This window comes from Heloderma suspectum, chromosome 14, assembly GCF_057233095.1.
Source record: "Heloderma suspectum isolate Gila_16-S chromosome 14, 16-S_ref, whole genome shotgun sequence".
NCBI lineage: Eukaryota > Metazoa > Chordata > Lepidosauria > Squamata > Helodermatidae > Heloderma > Heloderma suspectum.
The window spans coordinates 24062618-24085421 of NC_139471.1; the positions used below are offsets into that span (position 1 = coordinate 24062618).

At 48.2% G+C, this 22804-nt stretch overlaps 2 protein-coding genes across 15 annotated transcripts in view; one reads left to right on the forward strand and one right to left on the reverse strand.

Annotated features, from left to right (window-relative positions):
- PAXX (PAXX non-homologous end joining factor) overlaps positions 1–22804 on the reverse strand; it is a 25349-nt gene continuing 2545 nt past the window's right edge. For 4 of the 14 annotated variants that reach the window (XM_084820748.1, XM_084820757.1, XM_084820750.1 and 1 more), the window contains 5 exons: positions 22413–22462; positions 21347–21537; positions 20827–20904; positions 19852–19951; positions 17604–19005 (listed from right to left, as the gene is read on the reverse strand). In XM_084820748.1, the coding sequence (XP_084676874.1) occupies positions 18804–19005; positions 19852–19951; positions 20827–20904; positions 21347–21537; positions 22413–22462 (621 nt within the window). In that variant the 3' untranslated portion in view covers positions 17604–18803. The other 10 variants (XM_084820756.1, XM_084820754.1, XM_084820755.1 and 7 more) reach the window with 6 other exon arrangements.
- CLIC3 (CLIC family member 3) lies at positions 11914–17408 on the forward strand. Its single transcript, XM_084821281.1, has 5 exons — positions 11914–12137; positions 12603–12728; positions 14104–14210; positions 14874–15049; positions 16082–17408. Exons 1-5 carry the CDS (start codon positions 11914–11916, stop codon positions 16241–16243), a joined length of 795 nt encoding a protein of 264 aa, XP_084677407.1. The 3' UTR covers positions 16244–17408.

Consider the following 22804-nt stretch of genomic DNA (forward strand, 5'->3'; position numbering starts at 1 on the left):
GCCAAGCAAATGTTTATTTTATTTATTTATTTATTTATTTATTTATTTATTTAATTAATTTATTTAATTTCTATACCGCCCAATAGCCGAAGCTCTCTGGGCGGTTCACAAAAATTAAAATGTTGCAGAAACATCCCTTCCCCCTTTGCAAGTTGGGATGTTTGTGCACACTCTGACATTGCGGACACTTGGGTGCTGGCAGAGGGGGACGGGAGAAAGGCAGCACAGCTTCGTACCTCTTCTCAGAGCAATACGGATATCTCTTGTCGGGGTGACACAGAATTCTTCATCAGTCTGGCTGTTGCTGTCATAGCAGGAGCGAGGGAGTTCCTCTGACTGGGTAGCTGCAGAAACAGGGTGAGGAGAGGAGGAATGCTGTTGGTGAAGCTCTGTGAAGGGTGTGTCCAGTGTATAAAACCGATCAGAACGGAGGTGCCAGAGAACTGCCTGTTTTTCTGCCTGGACGTTAGCAAAGATGGCGGACAACTCCAAACTCCAGTTGTTTGTCAAGGTGAGACCTGATGGTGGGGGGGGGGGAGAGGCCCAGAGCTGTGGGCAGCAGAGCAGTGCCAGCGTTGGCTGCTGCTGGTGGGGCTTTGAAAAAAACTGGGCGGGCGGGCTGGCAATTTTTTTTTTTTGCGGTGTGTTTTTAATTGTGCTTTTAATGTATTTGTTCTCATGATTGTTTTAATTACGTTTTCCTTTTAATCTTGGTCTTATTGTTGCTGCTTTGAGTGCCATCTTTGGGTGGAAAGGCAGGATATAAAGCAAGCAAGCAAGCAAACCCAGTGGCAGAGAGCGTGGCATTGCAATGACCGTGGTTTGCAGACAGCCTCATCCAGCAAGGCTTTTATTAAGGGTCCATCTCTCCAGCCCAGCTCCCTGTCTCCAGCAGAGGCTAGGAAGCCAGCAAGCAGGGCATGCGACTGAGAGTTTTTCCCCTGTTGCCTGTCTCTGGCATATGGTATTGGGAGGCAGAGTGACTCTGAAGATGGAGGCTCTGTTGGCAGCAGCAGCTTGATAAGTCTACCCTCCCAGTCTATGTCCCGTCCTTTTTAAAAGTGCTCGGAGTAGGTCGCTCTGAGTTCTGCACATCCATGACGCATTGGCTGAAAAAGAGCATGCAGGCCAGGGATGTGGTGTGCTCAGGAAAGCCCACCCCCCCAAGCATGTTTACAAAACATCCGGGAATGACCCGGGTAAAAGCAAAGCTGGCCCTGTATCCACCATCCAAGTATAAAAGGGACCATGGCTGAGCTTCTATCTGGGCTCCCTCTTTCCTGCCAGAGGAGGAAGGCAAGGCTTGTTCTGAGCCTCACCTCACTGTGCTTATCCCAGAACCAGTTTTCAGTCTCAGCCTTGGAATATGTGATGTCGTGACAAAGAGCCTCTGAGTATGTGCAGAGTGTGCTTTGTGTGCTGCACTGTGGCCCCCGTCACAATCTGGGGTAACGGGAAAAGAACCGACCTGCATTCTCGGGTCTTGCTGTCCTTAGAAATCAGCTCCTGAGGGAGGGCTGTTAAGGCACAATCCTACACATGTTTAGACAGAAAAAGTCCTACAACTCCCAGCATTCCCTCTCCAGCATGGGTGGCTGGGGAATGCTGGGAGTTGTATGGCATTTTTCTGTCTAAATGTGCATAGGATTGAGCCCTTATTAATTGTGTCATAATTAATTGAAGAACTGGTGTAGCCTGGTGGCTAAGACCACGAGCTACAAATTCCCCCATTCAAACCTCACCATTAGCTAGTCTGAATGCACTAGCTGGCCTATGCAAACTACTCGTTCTCAGACTCCCGTCTGCAATGCAGAGATAATAATGCATAATGGCACACCTTGGAATGATGGAAATAAAATGTACGACTCCAGTGGGGATTGCATCTGGGAAGGGGAGGGTTCACTTGCCTTTTCCCACATGCTGCAACCCTACACCCCCCAAAATCTTACCCTGCATGACAATTAAACTAAGGGGGGGAGCCTTTTCCCATTGGCTTGGTACTATCTGGGTGAAGTTGCAAATTAATTGAAGAATTTATTTTATTGGAGATCACTTGGATGAGAAATTAATGGGTTGGGTTGATCTCCTGTGAAATTTGAATGCATCCTTGTAATTAGTTCTAAATGTGCATATATAGATATAAATTAGCATATGCAGATTTGTGCCCAGTGGGTCTAGGCCCCAAAACTTTAAAATGCCTAGCAACATCCCTACCTGGTATCATGGCCATGTGTAATCAAACAACGAAACTCACAGCAAAATGCATTTTTTAGAGGAAGGAGGGAAAGAGACCAAGAACTGACAGCAAAGGGGCTGTCAGCATCTTAAAAGACAATTGTATCATAGTGGCACTGGCTCTTGTGGGCATCACGGAAGCTGATGCCACACTCAAGCTGTCAGACTTTTTGTTCAGTCGTTCAGTTGTGTCCGACTCTTCGTGACCCCATGGACCATAGCACGCCAGGCCTTCTTGTCCTCCGCTTTCTCCCGGAGCGTGCTCAAGTCCATATTCATTGCATTGGTGATGCTATCTAGCCATCTCATCCTCTGCCGTCCCCTTCTCCTGTTGCCTTCAATCTTTCCCAGCATCAGGGTCTTTTCCAGGGAGTTTTCTCTTCGCATAAGGTGGCCAAAATATTTGAGCTTCAGCTTCAGTATCTGTCCTTCCAGTGAACAGTCAGGGTTGATTTCCTTTAGGATGGACTGATTTGACCTTCTTGTAGTCCAGAGGACTCGTAAGAGTCTTCTCCAGCACCACAGTTTGAAAGAATAAATTCTTTGGCGCTCAGCCTTCCGCATAGTCCAGCTCTCACAGCCATATGTTGCTACTGGGGAAACCATAGCTTTGATTATATGAACCTTTGTTGGCAAGGTGATGTCTCTGCTTCTTACTATGCTGTCTAGGTTTGCCTTAGCTTTCCTCCCCAGGAGCAAGCGTCTTTTAATTTCATGGCCACAGTCACTGTCTGTGGTGATCTTGGAGCCCAAGAAAGTAAAATCTGGCACTGCTTCCATTTCTTCCCCTTCTATATGCCAGGAAGTGATGGGGCCAGATGCCATGATCTTCATTGTTTTAATGTTGAGTTTCAAATCAGCTTTTGCACTCTTTCACCCTCAACAAGAGGCTCTTTAGATCCTCTTCGCTTTCTGCCATTAGGGTGGTATCATCTGCGTATCTGAGGTTGTTGATAATTCTCCCAGCAATCTTAATTCCGACCTGTGATTCATCCAACCTGGCGTTTCTCATGATGTACTCTGCATATAAGTTAAATAAGCAGGGCGACAGTATACAGCCTTGTCGTACTCCTTTCCCAATTTTGGACCAATCGGTTGTTCCATGTCCAGTTCTTATTGTTGCTTCTTGACCCTCGTACAGGTTTCTCCGGAGACAGGTAAGGTGGTCTGGTACTCCCATCTCTTTCAGAATCTGCAACAGTTTGTTGTGATCCACATAATCAAAGGCTTTAGTGTAGTGAATGAAGCAGAAATAGACGTTTTTCTGGAATTCTCTTGCTTTCTCCATGATCCAGCGAATGTTGGCGATTTGATCTCTAGTTCCTCTGCCTCTTCGAAACCCAGCTTGTACTTCCGGTAGTTCTCGGTTCACATGCTGCTGAAGCCTAGCTTGTAGGATTTTGAGCATCACCTTGCTGGCATGTGAAATGAGCGCAATTGTACGGTAGTTTGAACACTCTTTGGCATTGCCCTTCTTTGGAATTGGAATGTAAACTGACCTTTTCCAGTCTTGTGCCACTGTTGACAGTTTCAAATTTGTTGGCATATTGAGTGCAGCACTTTAACAGCATCATCTTTTAGGATCTTAAACAGCTCAGCTGGAATACTGTCATCTCCGCTAACTTTGTTGTTACTAATGCTTCCTAAGGCCCACTTGACTTCACTCTCTAGGATGTCCAGCTCAAGTTCAGTGACTGCACTATCACGGCTATCAGGGACATTCAGATCTTTCCTGTATAGTTCTTCTGTGTATTCTTTCCACCTCTTCTTAATCTCATCTGCTTCTGTTAGGTCCCTGTCTTCTTTGTCCTTTATCATGCCCATCTTTGCACAAAACGCTCCCTTGAGATCTCCGATTTTCTTGAAGAGATCTCTAGTCTTACCCATTCTATTGTTTTCCTCGATTCCTTTGCATTGTTCATTTAAGAAGGCCTTTTTGTCTCTCCTGGCTATTCTCTGGAACTCTGCATTCAGTTGCATATATCTTCCCCTTTCTCCCTTGCTTTTTGCTTCCCTTCTTCCCTCAGCTACTTGTAAAGCCTCATCAGACAGCCACTTGGCTTTCTTGCATTTCTTTTTCTTTGGGATGGATTGAGTTGCTGCCTCCTGAACAATGTTACGGACCTCCGTCCATAGTTCCTCAGGCACTCTGTCTATCAGGTCTAATCCCTTAAATCTATTCCTCACCTCCACTGTGTATTCATAAGGGATATGATTTAGGTCATACCTGAATGGTTCAGTGGTTTTCCCTATGTTCTTCAATTTAAGTCGAAATTTTGCGATAAGAAGCTCATGATCTGAGCCACAGTCAGCTCCAGGTCCTGTTCTTACTGACTGTATAGAGCTTCTCCATCTTTGGTTGCAAAGGACATAATGAATCTGATTTCGATATTGACCATCTGGTGATGTCCATGTGTAGAGTCGCTTCTTGTGCTGTTGGAAAAGAGTGTTTGCTATGATCAGCGTGTTCTCTTGGCAAAACTCTATTAGCCTTTAGAATAGGCTAAATTCTATTATTTCCTGCTTCATTTTGTACACCAAGGCCATGCTTGCTTGTTATCCCGGTGATTTCTTGACTTCCTACTTTAGCATTCCAATCCCCTATGATGAAAAGGACATCTTTTTTTGGTGTTAGTTCTAGAAGGTGTTGTAGGTCTTCATAGAACCGATCAGCCTCAGCTTCTTCGGCCTCAGTGGTTGGGGCATAGACTTGAATTACTGTGATGTTGAATGGTTTGCCTTGGATTCGTACTGAGATCATTCTATCGTTTTTGAGATTGTACCCCAGTCCTGCTTTTCCCACCCTTTTGTTGACTATGAGTGCTACTCCATTTCTTCTAAGGGATTCTTGCCCACAGTAGTAGATATAATGGTCACCTGAATTAAATTCGCCCATGCTTGTCCATTTTAGTTTGCTGATTCCCAAGATGTCGATGTTCAATCTTGCCATCTCATGTTTGACCACCTCCAGCTTACCTTGATTCATTAATCTTACATTCCAGGTTCCTAGACAATATTGTTCTTTACAGCATCGGACTTTCTTTTCACCATCAGACACATCCACAGCGGAGTGTCCTTTCGGCTTTAGCCCAGCCGCTTCACTCTTTCTGGCATTACTTGGAAATTCCCTCTGCCCTTCCCCAGTAGTATATTGGATACCTTCCGATCAGAGATGAGGGGCTCATCTTCCGGCGTCATCTCTTTTAGCCTTGTGATACATTCCATGGGGTTTTCTTGGCAAGAATACTGGAGTGGGTTGCCATTTCCTTCTCCAGTGGACCACATTTTGTCAGAACTCTCCGCCATGACCTGTCCATCTTGGGTGGCTCTGCATGGCATAGCTTATGGCTTCACTGAGTTACACAAGACCCTTCGCCACAACAAGGCAGTGATCCATGAAGGAAGTCTGTTCCTTCCTCCAGATCTCCATCTCTGTTCATTCCTCCAAAACTTAACTGATTTCTAAAACAACAACAACAACAACAACAACTGTCCAGGGTTGTTCTTGTGAAGGGATCCATTGTGGCTTCTCAAATTCCGGAAGAGTCGCTGTGTTGGTCTGTTGCAGCAGGAACCAGAGAGCATTTTATGGTATTGTAAAGTCTGACATGGATCACTGCCTTGTTGTGGTGAAGGGGCTTGCGTAAGTCAGAAGGGGAAGAAATGGAAGCAGTGACAGATTTTATTTTCTTGGGCTCCAAGATCACCACAGACGGTGACTGTAGCCATGAAATTAAAAGACGCTTGCTCCTTGGGAGGAAAGCTATGGCAAACCTAGACAGCATAGTAAGAAGCAGAGACATCACCTTGCTGACAAAGGTCCGTCTAATCAAAGCTATGGTTTTCCCAGTAGTAATGTATGGCTGTGAGAGCTGGACTATAAGGAAGGCTGAGCCCCAAAGAATTGATGTGTTTGAACTGTGGTGCTGGAGAAGATCTTACGAGTCCCCTGGACTGCAAGGAGGTCAAATCAGTCCATCCTAAAGGAAATCAACCCTGAGTGCTCATTGGAAGTACAGATACTGAAGCTGAAGCTTAAATATTTTGGCCACCTAATGTGAAGAGAAAACTCTCTGGAAAAGACCCTGATGCTGGGAAAGACTGAAGGCAAAAGGAGAAGGGGACGGCAGAGGATGAGATGGCTAGATAGCATCACCAATGCAATGAATATGGACTTGAGCACGCTCCGGGAGAGAGCGCAGGACAGGAAGGCCTGGCATGCTATGGTCCATGGGGTCACGGAGAGTTGGACATGACTGAACGACCAAACAACAACAACAAATTGCTGACCAGCTTTGAGACAGGATGATCCCCAAGTGGTTTCTGACCCGGCACGGCCACCACGGTGAAATTCTTGTAGGTTTTCAATAGAGACAGAGTGCACCATAAATTGTCCAACGGTGATTTTTGATTTTGGGTGTGTGTATGTGTTTATAATTCCCCCATATACTGTCCATTTCTTCATGTAACCTTCCGCTGAAAGGGCAGTGCTTGATTTCTCATATAAAGAAGTGCTCTGGCTGAACCATCCTGATTTGGAAGCACTTGCTAGGAAGTGAAAAGCACTCTGTGTGTGCTCCAAAGCACCCTCAGATACAATGCTGTAGGATTGAAAGACATCAATCGCGAAGACCCGTGGACTCACCAGGTATGTTGTCTCCCGGGAGGACAGATTAGAGACGTGACTGAAAGGTTGCCTGCACTCATAAAGCCCACTGACAGGTATCCCTTTCTTCTCATCCATGTGGGAACAAATGATAGCGCCAAGCGGAGCTACGAAGAGATCACGTCAGACTTTGAAGCTTTGGGAAGGAAACTCAAGAACTTTGGGGCCCAGATAGTTTTCTCATCCATCCTTCCAGTAGTTAGAAGAGGGATAGAAAGGGAACGAAAAATACTCCAGGTGAATGACTGGCTACGAAGGTGGTGCCGACGAGAGAGATTTGGATTCTGGGACCACGGGCTACACTTCCTGGAAGATGGGCTGTTGGCTAGGGATGGGTTGCACCTCACAAAGTCTGGGAAGAATGTGTTTGGCCACAGCATGAAGAACTTCATCAGGAGGGCTTTAAACTGAATCCTACGGGGAAGGGAGATGTAATGTTGGGGGTAACAATGGACGTAGGCGCATGCACTGCAATAGAGAGAACAGCGCTGATAGCGCCCAATAATAGTCTTCAGACACAGGTAGGAAGAAAGCCAGACTATGAAGCACATGGTCTTCGATGTCTATATACTAATGCCCAGAGTATGGGAAACAAACAGAACGAACTTGAACTCTTAATACAGGAGGGAAATTATGACTTGATAGGTATAACTGAGACTTGGTGGGATGACTCTCATGACTGGAATACAGCAGTTGAAGGATATAACTTGTTCAAAAAGAACAGGAGGAACAGAAAGGGAGGCGGGGTTGCACTGTATGTGAAAAATACATATCTCTGCACAGAAATACAGGAGGAGGAGCTTGGTAGCCCCATCGAGAGCATCTGGGTTGAAATAAATGGAGCAAAGAATAAAAGGAACCTGGTGGTCGGAGTCTACTACCGGCCACCCAATCAAGGAGAAGACAAGGATGAAACTTTTGAAAAGCAAATAGCCAATGTTTTAAGGAAGCATGATGTAGTAGTAATGGGGGACTTCAATTTCCCCGATATTTGTTGGGAGACAAATTCTGCAAAACATGGCCCCTCCAGGAAATTCCTGACTTGTGTGGCGGATAACTTCCTCCTACAGAAAGTAGAGGAAGGAACTAGAGGATCGGCTATCCTTGACTTGATCCTAACCAACAGAGATGACTTAGTGGATAAAGTAGCAGTTACAGGAACTCTGGGGGAAAGTGACCATGTTGTACTTGAGTTCTTGGTTCTAAGGGAAGCAAAAGCCGAGTGTACTCAAACGCGTACCCTGGATTTTAGGAAAGCTGATTTTAATAAACTCAGAACAATGATCAGTAAGGTCCCATGGCAAACAATGCTAGCGAGAAAAGGAGTCCAAGATGGGTGGGAACTTTTAAAAAATGAAATTCTCAAGGCACAATCACAAACAATTCCAACAAGAAGAAAAGGTGGAAGACAACAGAAGAAGCCAATGTGGCTTCACAAAAAGCTTAGGGATGACCTGAAAACAAAAAAGGACACATATAGGAAGTGGAAAGAAGGCCAAGTAACAAAGGAAGAGTACAGGCAGGTAGCACAGAATTGCAGGGATGGCGTCAGGAAGGCTAAAGCGGAGAACGAGGTGAGGTTAGCGAGGGATGCTAAAAACAACAAAAAGGCTTTCTTCAGCTACGTGCATAGTAAAAGGCAGAGGAAAGAAATGGTGGTTCAGCTATTAAATAAGGATGGCAAAATGATAACAGATGACAAAGAAAAGGCAGAGGTGCTCAATTCCTACTTTGGCTCAGTCTTCTCCCAAAAGAGGGTCTATGACCCCCCTGGCAAAGGCGAAGTACAGGCTGAAGGGGCAGGATTGCAGCTTGAGATCGACAGGCATATGGTCAAGGAACACCTCATTACTTTGAATGAGTTCAAATCTCCAGGGCCAGATGAACTGCATCCTAGAGTCATAAAGGAACTGGCAGAAGAACTCTCAGAACCGCTGTCTATTCTCTTTGAGAAATCATGGAGGACCGGGGAAGTGCCAGATGACTGGAGGAGGGCTAACGTTGTCCCTATCTTCAAAAAGGGTAAAAAGGAGGAACCTGGGAACTACAGACCAGTCAGTCTGACATCAATCCCTGGGAAAATTCTGGAGCAGATCATAAAGCAATCCATCTGGAAGCACCTTGACAACAATGCCGTGATTACTCGAAGCCAACATGGATTTGTCAAAAACAAGTCCTGCCAGACAAATCTGATCTCATTTTTTGATCAAGTCACCTCCCTTGTAGACCGTGGGAATGCTGTAGACATCATATACCTCGACTTCAGCAAAGCTTTCGACAAAGTGCCCCATGATATCCTGATGCGCAAACTTGCTCGAAGTGGGCTAGAGGAAACAACGATCCGGTGGATCCACAGTTGGCTACAGAATCGGACTCAAAGAGTGCTTATCAATGGGACCTTCTCAAGCTGGGGAGAGGTAACGAGTGGGGTACCGCAGGGCTCAGTCCTGGGCCCAGAGCTCTTCCACATTTTTATTAATGACTTGGAAGAGGAGGTGCAGGGAATGCTGATCAAATTTGCAGATGACACAAAATTGGGAGGGATAGCTAATACTTTGGAAGACAGAAACAAAATTCAAAGTGATCTGGATAGACTGGAGTGCTGGGCAGAAAACAACAGAATGGCATTTAATAGGGACAAATGCCAAGTTCTGCACCTAGGAAAAAGAAACCAAATGCACAGTTACAAGATGGGGGATACGTGGCTCAACCACACTACAAGCGAGAAGGATCTTGGAATTGTCGTCGATCACAAGCTGAATATGAGCCAACAATGTGATGTGGCTGCAAAAAAGGCAAATGCTATTTTGGGCTGCATTAATAGAAGCATCGCTTCCAAATCCCGGGAAGTACTAGTTCCCCTCTACTCAGCACTGGTTAGGCCTCATCTGGAGTACTGTGTCCAGTTCTGGGCACCACACTTTAAAAAGGATGCAGACAAGCTGGAGAGGGTTCAAAGGAGGGCAACAAAGATGATCAGGGGACTGGAAACAAAGCCCTATGAAGAGAGACTGAAAGAACTGGGCATGTTTAGCCTTGAGAAGAGAAGACTGAGGGGAGATATGATAGCGCTCAAGTACTTGAAAGGTTGTCACAGAGAGGAAGGCCGGGATCTCTTCTTGATCATCCCAGAGTGCAGGACACGGAATAATGGGCTCAAGTTACAGGAAGCCAGATTCCGGCTGAACATCAGGAAAAACTTCCTGACTGTAAGAGCAATACGACAATGGAACCAATTACCTGGGGAGGTGGTGGGCTCTCCCACACTGGAGGCCTTTAAGATGAGGCTGGACAGCCATTTGTCAGGGATGCTCTGACTTGGATTCCTGCATTGAGCAGGGGGTTGGACTCGATGGCCTTGTAGGCCCCTTCCAACCCTACTATTCTATGATTCTATGATTCTATGATCACTAGCACTGCATTTCCGTTCTTGGTGATGCCTGCCTGCAAGTGCATCACGCCATCACCTCCTGCAGCCCAACACGTGAAACAGAATCATGCGTCACATTGGAGGTGTTATTGGCAAAGGGGACGTTTGGTCTGTGGTGTTTGATCTGCAGCAGCTCATTCCCACAGCCAGGTCATGTGGAGGCCTTTGAACAACTTAAGCCTGTCCACCTCAAGCTCTTCCTTTTATCCCCTTGAAGGCATTTCTTGCTTCTTCCCACCTTGTTTTCCCTCTCCTAAATACCCCTCTCTGCCTTTACTTGTATTGCTAAAGTAAAATGACAGCCCTCGAGTTGCAATTTTGATGGTACCCTTTGAGGAAGGCATGTGTCTGTGTGTCTATAATTTGCTTTTGCACATTCTAATTTCCTTTTCTCCTTGTCCCCTGTCTCCCCCATTTCCACTGGGTCTGATTGTGATTGTGAACCCTTAGACTGGGCTGGGGTAATTTTTGTTTCAATTTCCTGTGAAGTGCTGAGTAAATTGTAAGCATTCTCTCTCTCCCCCCACCACCCTGCCCAGAGGAATAGCAATAATTATAGTAATTCTGCCAGTTTGAACAGAAATGTTCTTCATCTCCATTACATGAAGCTGCCTCTTTTTTTGATTTGGAGTGAGATTTTTGAGATCAGCCTAGGCCTCGGGTGTGCTTGCACCAAGAAGACAGCAAACACCCGTGCGCATGCTGAACTGAGCGCAAGCCTCCCCCCCCCCGCCACTCTCTGATGTGCTCACAAAAAGACCTCGCCCAAACCGGTTTTCCCCAGATGAAGCCCCACTAGGCTCCAGCCTCAGCCAGCATCTCTGGTAGAACAAGTCTCTCTCATCCGGACATGGAACATTGGGGTGCAATGCTCAGATTCAGTTTCTTCAGTTCTGCAATAAATAAATAAAGCCAAACCAAATGCATCCATACTAATGCAACTCTCAAGGGAGCCAATGTGGGAGATACCCATAATGCCAAACAGTGAGCAAATGGTGCACTTTTGGCACAGGTGAACTGATGCATACCAAGCACACTGTGTCATCAAAGTGATTTAAAATTCACAGATAAGGAAATGAGTGCAAGACTGAGGTGGAGGTGATGAGGAAGAAGAGAAATGACAACAAAATCTGCTCTAAGGAAACACCCCTGTTACACCCAAGGAAATACTGAATTAACTTACATACCAGGTGTGAAAAGAGTTACCTCTGAAACTTGACCTAAGACAAAATTCAAATCCGTAAGAGTTTTTATGAGAGAGGACGATGTTTCAAACAAGGGCGGGCAGCATGCAGCCCTCCAGATGTTTTGGCCTACAACTCCCATGATTCCTCACTTTTGGCTATGCTGGCTAGGGCTGATGGGAGTTGTAGGCCAAAACATCCGGAGGGCCACTAGTTAGCCAGCCCTGGCCTAAAGGCTGTGTCAGCACTGCAAACATATTATTGCTTTCATACCAGGTTAGCTCTCATGGCTCTCCCTCCCTGCAGAGAATCCCAGGAAGTTTGTTAAGAGTACTTAGAATTCTGTTGGAGTTCCCACATCCCCCTTTCACAGAATGACAGTTCCTTGGGAGGAGGGAATGACTGTTTTCAAACTGCTTGAACCTGTGGCCCAAGATGTTGCTTACATCTCGTATTTCAGGACTGTTATTAGAAGTGAGCACCTTCTGCAAACCTCTTCTCTGTTTCTTAAGGCAAGTGATGATGGAGAGACCATTGGGCACTGCCCTTTCTGTCAGCGCCTCTTCATGATTCTGCTCCTCAAAGGAGTCCCCTTTACTCTGACCACCGTGGATACCAAGAGGTGAGACACACTCTGGGGTAAAGGCTGCACCAGCCAGGGTATTCTGTGCATATTGAATTAATCCCTGTCGAGTTTTTCCCTGAAGTGCCCTAGTTTTATATGTTAGATCTCTTTTCCTTTTAAATGAAATGTCAGGGTACAACCTCCTCTGAGTCTTCAGGATATGATAGGATGACAACATGTTGCAAAGTAGCCAGGAACATCAGTCAGATGGAGGCCTTGAATTAAAGGTGTTACCTCGATTTTGGAATTTGGTCAGAATCTTTCCTAAATTGTCCTCATCCCAGTTTCTTCCAGAAAATTTCAGTCTGGCATGGATGCATTATATAAATCTTCCATTCATCACTGGAACAGATGCATTCCTCTTTTTTTTCTGGGGCTGAGCACCCCAAAAGTGCAGCTGTGGTACCAGCAAAGGATCAGTCACCAAGACTCTTTGCCCCCGGTCTGTTTCCCGAGTTGCAGGTCCCTGGATGTGCTGAAGGATTTTGCCCCAGGAGCACAGCTGCCTGTGCTGTTGTATGATGGAGAACCCAAAACAGACACCATCAAGATTGAGGAGTTCCTGGAGGAGGCCCTGGGACCTCCAAAGTAAGTCCCTCACCCACCAATGCAATCTGCAGCTTGTGGTGCAATGTGCGGGGGGAAATGTGTTTGAAAAATGTGCACAAATGCGCTTTAGTGCACTCATTTTAAAAACATGCACAATTGATGCAAACATTTGGGAACATTTGCACAAATGTTTGTGCAAAAAGGGGGGGGGACCAAGTTTACAATCTGATACAGACATGAGTTGGAATTTGAAGTGGAATTCAGAGAACCTTAAGCAGCTTGAGTCTTGTTTTGCACATCCCTAGTTTGAAGGGATATGGAACCAGATCCATCTTGGTGGGGATATTAAAGGGGAGCCAGGAAAAGACAAAGAATAATATCCAGCATTATCAGCACATTTAACCTCTGTTGTGGAAAAATAGGTTGGTATTATTACCGCCATTTTGCAGATGAGAGGTGCCTCACCTACGGCCACTGAGTAGGCATGTGTGATGCTGGGAATTCTGTTCTGTTTAAGTCCAATGGGATTTGACAGTGTTTCCATTCTGACAAGTGGCAGCAGACTGTAATCTTCCCCCCCCCCAATTCCAGAAATGTTTGTAATTTTTTTTGCACATTTGGGGTGGTGGTGTTTCTGTTATCTGCACAAATGGAATGCAAGGGGTTCTTCATTTTTTGGGTTTGAGGATTTGTGCAAGTGGGATTCCCCCCCCCCCTTTTTAGGTCTTTAAATTTGGGCAGATGGGGTTGTATTTTTTTTTAAAAAATTGGGGTCTTGTGCAAGTGCTCACTTGTGCAAGTCTGCCTGTCTGCTATGTAGCTAAGCAGAACCATATTCGATTCTTGTCAAAGAATTTGTGGATTACGCACACGCTTTGCTCAGGAAGCAGAGAAGTGGAGGATGAAACTGACAAGTAGGGAATATGGTTCTGCAGGGAGGAAGTATTGTATGGCGAGAATGAATCTGACAAGGATATTGATGATGGGAATATGCCTCTATGGGGCTACATAGTGGCCGGACAAATGGATTTGTGCAAGACCCCTGATAAAAAATAAAAATAAAAAATTTTTCCACCCCATTTGTGCAAATTTAAAGACCTGAAGGGGAAACACACACACACACACACACACACACACACACTCCCATCTGCACAAATTGCTGCCGTCATTAAAAAAAATCCCAGATCCGCATATTGGATCGACTCGCCACAGATGAAGTCAACACCAGTGGCGGGGGAGTGGAACAAAATCTGCCAGGACCGGGCCAGTAACATCTGTCGAGATTTCACCCCCAAAGTGGAACTCTCAAACATCCCTGCTGCTGAGTGGGACCACGGCGGCCGGAGGGGCACAGAGGGGCTTCCTCAGTCTCTTAGCTGCTACACTGCAGCCTCCCTCTGTCCTTTCCCCGCAGCTTCCCAAGCCTGGTGCCCAGGTATAAAGAGTCCAGCCTGGCTGGAAATGACGTGTTCCACCGGTTCTCCGCTTATGTCAAGAATCCCGTTCCTGCTCAGGATGAAGGTCAGGCGTGGCGGCAGCAGGATGTGGGGGGGCGGCGACACATGTGGGTCAGAGGCTAGGAAAACTCACACCGCCTAGGACCGTGTTCCCCAACCAGGTGCCCTCAGCTATCTTGGACTGCAGCTCCCAGCATTCCTGAACTTTGACTGTGCTGGCTGGGGCTGATGGGAGTTGAAGTCCAAGACATCTGCCCAAATGCCAGGTTAGGGATGGCTTCTGTGAGATCATCTGCTGAGGTTCTTCTCCACGTCCTCCTCTATTGGATGAATGCCTACAGCCCACAGGGAATGGGGCCTTCTCGGCAGTGGCACCCAAGTTCTGGAATGCCCTCCCAAAGAGGTTCGCCTGGCACCAATGTTGCTACCCTTTGGGCTCCAGCCAACAATCCATTTATTTATCCAGGCATTTAACAGATTTCAGTTGAGCACAGAAGCCCCGCCATGAAGGAGAAGAGCCTTTTCCAGATGGCGTGCAATGAAATGACGAAGGGCATGATGAGGCTGCATCTGAGGCAGATGCTGTCTGGACGTGGCGCTTCCTTTGGGGGCCAGAGCAGTGGGGGGGGGGGCGGAGCTGGAACTGGTTAGCCATTGCTCATGGAGCCTCCCAACCAGGCCTCCGAGTCTGCACGGAGAGCGACATCTCCCTGGGTTTCTCTTCCAGTCCTGCAAAAGAATCTCCTCAAAGCCCTCCTGAAACTGGACCGCTACTTGAACACCCCCCTGGAGTATGAGCTGGTGCGGGACCCCCAGCTCACGGTCTCCCGGAGGCGGTACCTGGATGGGGACCAGTTGACCCTCGCCGACTGCAGCCTCCTGCCCAAGCTGAACATCATGAATGTGAGTAATGCCTCAGATGAGGCACCGATAATTAGAATCATAGTTGGAGGGTGCCTCGGAGATCATATTGCCCACCCCCCACCCCCTACTCAATTCAGGCTCTACACTGCAGGATGTAGCTACAGCATCCCTGCGAGGTGGCTGTCCAGCCTCTGATTAAATCCCTCCAGAACATTTTCCCGCCCCCACCTCCTCAGAATGGGCTCTATTCTTCCCCCTATTTTCCTGTACAATTTCCCCTCCCCCATTATCCCATAGCAACCCCCCTTTTTGTTCCACATCCCCCCCACACACAAACCAGGATGCAGCTCTGCACCAAAACGTGCGTACATTTTATTCATTTAAAAGTGTTACAAGCTGCCTTTTGAGGGGGAGCCCTTCCGAGGCAGCACGCAACAAAACGTTGGAACGGCAAAACGTAATTTTAAACGACAGCAACAACAATGACATCAAAATGGACAGCTAGAACCAAAGAGTACCGTATACACAACAGCCCCCAGCAGGGTCCAACCCTACTATTGGCCAAAGGTAAACAGGTGAGTGGCCTTTGGTCTCCTCCCCGCTCCCCACCCCCAGGCTGTACGCCATTAACAACTCAGCACAAATGCAGAAGTTTGGAAGTTGTTACAGAACCCAGCATCCAAAGAACCTTCACTTTCCTTCCCCCCCACCCCCCGCTTGCTTTGCTATTCAAGTTTCTAGCCCTTATAGGTCCAGATCCACAGCAGCCAGAGGGTGAGGTCTGAGCCAGGGTGGCCAAGGGCCCGGCAGGCAGGCTACTGTGTAAGCTCGTCGTCACGTTTAGCAGAAGAATAAATGGACAGAGAGAACAGTCTTCTCTCTGGTAGCTGTTCTCTGGGGTCATGGCAGCTGGACATCTCTCCTATTATGTTCTGCTGCATCCTTTTAACTGGGGATTAATATGGGGACCCTCTGCAGGAGCCCTACACCGGAGCTACCGCCTCTTTCATTCCTTGCAAGCTAAGCGGGGCGGGGGGATCCCCTCTCTTTCTTCTCCTCTTCCCCCTACAGGTTGTGTGCCAACACTACCGGCCCCCGGGCATCCCCAAGGACCTGCGGGGCGTGTGGCGGTACCTGGACAGCGCTGCCGAGGTGAAAGAGTTCAAGTACACCTGCCCCAGCAGCGAGGAGATCGTCCAGGCCTACCGCAGCGTGGTTCGGCCGCTCAAGTAGACCACCATGGTGTCGCCTCTCAGGTTGGCCAAAGGACGTGGCCGGAGTCCACCCCTCACCCTGCCCCACGCTCCCTCTCTCTGCTCCTTTTTCCTCCCCCGCCGAGCTACCAAGTGGAGGAAAGGGACCGGCGTGGGCTGAGATGGGAAGGGGCTGCAGTCTCGATCATCTGAGCACCTGGTGGCATTTTTCACCTTGGTAGCGTCGCGCCTGCGACAGAAGGAGGGGGCAATCTGAACCTCAGGGGTCTTCAGAATCCAACTCCTTTGGCTGCGGAGCTCCGAGGGCCCGACTCTGCGCAGCCTGGCCGCTGTCTCTCATCCCCACAAACCTCCGGATGACATCCAAGCCATGCTCCTGGAGGACTTGGTGATCTTATCCAGGCAGAGCTATGCAGGCTCCCGCCAACCTACGCCTTCAGGCGATACCGCAAAACCTGACAGAGTGGAGGATCCTACCGACTGCACCCCCCTCTCTGCCCAATTGCAGTTCCACTGAGTGTGGGCCCTCTGAACAGCACTCTGCCACTACTATGTTCAAGCAAGGTCTCACAGCAAAGGGGTCGACCTGGCTGCCCAAATACGCCCTCTCCTGGGGGTTCACTAGAGCCCTAGCCTGAGCTTACAGCAAGAGTAATTTTACTCTTCTCCTGTCAGTCTTCAGTGGCCAAGGTACATTTGTGGGTGGGCTGGTTTATATTTAAAACTTTAACAGTATTTCCTTCCTCCACCCGCCCCCCCCGATCTTAAGTAACAACATTATTCAAGCTGAACCCTCGGAGAGCAGCAAATGTTACGAAATTCCCCCCAAAGAGTGCCAGGGGCTAACTTGGCGGCAGTTAAATTGATGCAACGCCAGCAAGGGCTCTGTAGCAGCCTTTCTCAACTGTAGGTCCCCAGATGTTTCTGGACAACTTCCATCAGCCCTGGCCACTGGATGATGGGAGTTGAAACCCAATCACATCTGCAAGGCACCAGTCTGGGGAAGGCGAACCTAGACTGTTGTTTTTGCTGCAACAGACTAACAGGGATGGGAATGTTCCCCACGTCTCCCCCAGGTCACGGTAACGCACCAGGTAGAATGTATTCCCAGCCTGCTGAACAGGATATATGCCCTGTATTCTATCACCACCCTCCCCCCCCCCAATAAAACATTTTAAAACTTGTTTGTGATGTGGTGCTTGGAGGTAATCCCCCCCCAGCTGCAATTTTAAACTGGTGGTGTTGTGGTTAACACCGTGAACTGGGAATCATAGGATCATAAGATTGGAAGGGGCCTTCAAGACCACTGAGTCCAACCCCCTGCTCAATGCAGGAGGCCTGATTTCCAGGCAGTCGCCCTTCCAAGTTTTAGCCAGGGCTGACCCTGCTTAGCTGACGAGATCAGGCACATCCAGGCTGCAAACATGCTGGAGAGTCTTTAACAAAGGGAAATGCCAATTTTTGTTAAGCGCCAATCCTGCACCTACGAGGATGATTGTGACTGATGGAAACAGTTCTTTTTCAGTGCAGAGTACAGGCAAGCAAGGGACAGGCTCACCAAGGAACACACAGATGGGGTGGTTGATGAGCACAACTCATCACAAGCTGGTGGTTTGGGGGCGGGGGAGCTGCGAGGGAAACTTCCCTGCTAGCTTCCCTTACTTCAGACCTTGTTGTCATGGAAAGGCCCCAGGCTGTAGGTCTGGTTGCAATAAAATAGCTCAGTGGGGCATTTTCCTGCACTACTTTACAGCGTTCTGCAAAAGATTCCCCAAACCATGCCTTGGACTGGAGCCCCATCCAGTCCTGGTGCCTGTTCCCAGACTGGCCAATGGGAAGCCCACCGGCAAGATTTGCCCCCCACCTGCTTTTTAGAGGTACACTGCTTCTAAACATGAAGGTTCCGTCTTGCTCTCATGGCTATTTATCGTTTGATGCTTTTTTGCCCCACTCGTCACCTTAAAAACAGGCTCCCAAAGTTGCTTCCAAGGATCACTTAGTAAGACCGTCCCTGCCCTCAAGCTACAAGCTAAAAGATGTGACACAAAAGCAAAAGGGACTGGGACGGGGGGAAAGGCCAAGAATTGCCCTCTGCTTCAGGGAACTGGCAGTCTTGAGAGCAGTGCTGAAGGGAACAACTGATACACCCGTATTTCCTCTCCAAGAATGTGTGTTGAACCCTGCCTTCAAGCCCCCTAAGCCTTGGCTGTGACAGTCTCCAACCTTTGCGGCGATGAGTTCCAGAAATTGCACAAAGGAGTCCATCCTGTTGTACGCCTGGCCCGAATCCAGGCGGTTTCAAAATGACCTTTTTTAATGTGAATGCATCCAGAGAGAGTAGTGCAGGCAGGGAAGACACAAGGTGGAGTTCCAAGGCGGTGTCAGCCCCAGGTCAAGTCAGTTTGCCTGGGAACAGACAGACAGACAGCTCTTTCCTTCTTCTCTCAGGGTTGGGCAGGGTTTTTGTACGGAACCCCAAACAAAACCGGCTGCGCCTCATTCTGGCCGCAAGGGGGCGGTCAAGAATCCGGCCAAGACAGCAGTTAGATCAAAAGGCAGAGAAAATCAACATTTTATTGTTACAGGTGTATTTCATTAAAAGGGACAGTAAATGGAAGTCCTCGGAAGCTCCTTCCAGGATGCAGCAGCTTCCAGCATGGTCTGCGAGAGGCATGGAGCTCAGAAGCAGCTCGGCCGTGCGAAGGGAAAGCCACCCTGAGGCATTCTCTGCTTGCTCGTCTTTGCTGACACGGGCAGAGGAGGTCTGTCTCTCTCCTACTACTTCAAATACAAGACCATGGCTTGGAAACACCACCCGTGTTTTTTTTTAATTAAATATTTTAAAACACGCACTTCAAAAGAGCTTGTTAAAATATCCAGGAAGTGGCTCTTTGCAGCTTGGTTTGGAAAACATCGGGTGTATTCAGACATCTTCAAAATCTACCCCCGTCGGTGTCATCTTACTAGAACCAAGTGTGGGGGAGGGATTGTTAGCACACTGCACAGGTTCAAAGCACCTTGTCTATAGCACTGCAGTACAACCCTGTCAGGTAGACCAGGATTAGCATTCACAGAATGCAATGAAGATATATAGATTCAAAAATGTGGGGAGACTGCAGCATTCCCCAACCCAGGGCCTGCCAGATGTGGACTTCAACCCCCATCAGCCTCAGCCAGCATGACCAGTGGTCAGGAATGTTGGGAGTTGTATTCCAAAACATCTGGGGGCCCTAGGTTGAGGAAGTCTGGCCTACTGCCTCTCCAGTGTTCCACACACAGGAATTGGCCCTGGGAGTAGAATTCGTAGCCAAGAATCGCAGCTTTCATCTTTAAAAAAAAGTTTCTAGTCCATAAGACTGTGATGAAAGGCCTGAACGTGTATAGGATACAGAGAACTCTCAGCTGCCAGAGTAAAAAAGATTTCCATTGGTCCACTGACCAACACAGTTATGATGAGCAAAACTAGCATTTATGAAAATGAGATGCACTGGCTATTTTGCAACATCCAGAACTTAAGGAATCTCCCCCCGGCCCACATAGTGTATGGTGGGGTCAGTACACCTAAAGTACAGACTGATGCAGCAAAATGAGGGGGAGCCTGGAGGTCTGTTGGCTGGAATGTGTTACCTTTTGAATCCAGGGTTAATGAGTGATTCCCCAGGTAGCCTTTTCTTGGTTGCCGCTTGGCCAGCGCCGACTCCACCCCTATATTTGGGGGGACTTATTTCTGCCAGCAGGAGAAAAGCCCAGAAGAAGAAGAAGATCATGATATGCCCATAGCTGCTGCTGCGGACTGCTACAACTCAGCCTCATGCATCCACTGTGCTGAATAGGGCAGGAGGGGCGCGCACACGAGACAGTGAGCGTGGAGGGGGTGCAGGGCTGTTTTTGAGACACAAATCCCAGAGAGGTCTACCATGGACTTCACTTTTAGCTCTCATTGGCATGCAAAGTGTTAGAAGAAAAAAGGAGGAGTGGGGAGAAGGATGGACTGAAAAAAATAGTTGTTCCCCGAGAATGGGGGCACGTGCTGGAGGGTGGAGTTGTCCCTGGTTTATGGGTCTGGAAAAGGTAATGGTCCCAGTTGAAATAGGGCAACAGGGAAGAAAATGTGATCATGGAACCAGTATATTGTTGTCACAGTGAATCAGATCTGTGGTGCCCATGTGCTGACATCACCAAACCAAACCAGAGCGAGGGCACGACTTCCTGCCTTCACTCTGAATGGGATTAGCATCCCCATCTTGTTTCCCTACCCAATATTCACTAACATGGCAACATTTGACAGGAGACATCCCCCCACCACATGAAACACCCCCTTCGGGGCTCAGCCCTCCCGCATAAAGACACAAATTTGACCTGATTCCAGAATCTGGCTTTTCTTGACTGAGAATGTGAATGTCTTGAAAGGGTGGGGGCTTGGAGCATTCCTAGCCTCGCCCGAGGCTGGTTCTCTCGCAAGCATTCCAGGCGCCAGCAGAGAGGAGGTGTGGCTGTTGTTCTGAAATGGGAGGGGCTGAAATGCCACACAGGTGCAAGTGGGAGAGCCCCCCTCAACGGTGGCACCCAAAAATGCTGGCCTGGCTGGCTGCCCCCTCTTACCTGGAGCAAAGAGGCTCTGGCTCCTCGAGGGGTTCTTCTCGGGGCTCCCGAGCGGCAATGCAGCAGCAGCAGCACTCTCTGCAGGGAGGGGAAGAAAGACCCAGGTCCATTTCTGCCCACACCCTCCGCCCACTCGCCATCTGAACCCAGGAGCTGGACAGCAGCTGCCAGTGAGCGTGTTGCAGCGTCAGTCGCTTGCATCTGGAAATAGCCTCTTCCTCTGGATGAGACCCACAGGCCGGTCCTTGTTCCTGGCTGGGGCCGTACCATAACCAGCTAATCAGCTTTCCTGGTTGCCAGAGTGCCAAAGGCTGCACTTCTAACAAAGCAGGCAAAACCGCCAGAAACGGCTTCCCTGCCTGCGTCCTGGCATGGTGTGGGTTCCTAATGAAACCATAAAGACACGCTGCTCTTCACAAAGAAGGTATTTTGGAAGTATTTGTCGCTGGAAGCCGTAGAAGGGATCAGGCCCGCTCTCCCCACAGCCCAGTCCACAGGCAAATATATATAAAAACAGAACCTTCCAAGCGTTTCTCCAGCTGATGCACCTGCGCCACCAAGCCAAACATCAGGTCCTGGAGTCGCTGCCTCGCTTCGGAGAGAGGCGCTTTATGAAGGTCAAAGGTCAAGCTTTGCCGGCCCACTTGGACCTCCAAGGTGGCCTTGCTGTCGCAGACAGCCAGGGTGGGCGTCTGGCACCCCAGGGCTTCCCTGTGGACATTACGGGGTGGAGAGGCAGAGGGAACACAGCTTATCACAAAGCCTGGAACAAGGGTGCCAAGATTTAGGTCAGCTGTCCTCAAGTGGGTGCCCTCTGGATGTGGTGCAGTCCAACACGTCTGGAAGGCACCACTGGAGCAACGCTGCTTGAGTTGGAATCAACCAAAGCTTTTTAGGTGAATACACTGCAAGGGGTCCATTTTAATAACTGCACTTGAGACTTAAGAACAGGTTTTCGGGACTAATTTTGGTTCTGGGGAGTGAAAGATAACGAAAATATTAACCATGGCCTCTCCTTCAAGCAAGGAGGGGTGAATGTCGATTTATTAAACTGTACATTATCTCACACTTCCTAAGACATCCACAAATTCTGAGGTTTCGGCAACATATAAATTCATTCAATCCATCATCCGGTTAAAAGGCAAACCGTTATCTAGGAAATTATAGGATTTCAGGGGGTTTGCTTTTGCGCTGTGCTGCAGCGTGTGTTACATCTTTTCCCTCTACTGTGATCTGACCTTAGCCTGTTCTAAGTTTTTAAGGGACAGATACCAAAGGGCTCCGTGCTCCTGCACCTTTAATAGCAGCGCGGAAGAGGGGATTTTGGCAAGTATCGCTTGCATGATGCCTGCCGAAATTCCCCCTTCCACACAATAGTGAAGGGGAAGGAGCCCCGGACACTTTCGCATCCGGCCACCTTAGGGAGAGACATCGTCTTAGAAACAAAGAAGGACGAACAGGCGGGTTGAACCAAACAGCCTTCCTGTCCTTAGCCAAAAAGTCTTTAAAGGATCAACAGGCTGAATTTTAACCCATCTTAAGCACTTGCATAAGGAAGGGGAAAGAATGCGAACAAAAATGCCCACCTGAGTTTAGAAATGCAGTCATCAGGAGAAGCTGGCTCATCCTGAAACAACTGTAGAAGAGAGAGGCAAAGCCAAGTCAAAGTGAGCAGTGCAAGAATTCTCTGGCCAGCTAGTCTTGGGCATGCATACATATAATCTGTGGAGACCCCTAGGCTGTGAGAACATCCCCCATTTTGCCTTTTCTGACAGAAGTGATTTTTGAACTTGAAACATAGAATGGTGCCATGAACATGAACACCAACTTAATTCCAATATCTCAACATGCAAGGCAAATTTCACACAAATACATTTTGCTTTTTTTGGTGCCCTGAATGCGAGTCCCCAATTTCATCCTCATATCTTAATGTTCAAGGGAGGTGTCATGTTACTAACATGCACACAAGGGGAGTCAA

Bases quoted from the DNA above. Each gene is read 5' to 3' on its own strand.
- CLIC3 (XM_084821281.1), top strand. From the start codon at position 11,914: ATGACTGTTTTCAAACTGCTTGAACCTGTGGCCCAAGATGTTGCTTAC. The intron at 12,138-12,602 runs GTGAGACACACT...CCCGAGTTGCAG, and splicing joins ACCACCGTGGATACCAAGAG to GTCCCTGGATGTGCTGAAGG. The intron at 12,729-14,103 runs GTAAGTCCCTCA...CTTTCCCCGCAG, and splicing joins GAGGCCCTGGGACCTCCAAA to CTTCCCAAGCCTGGTGCCCA.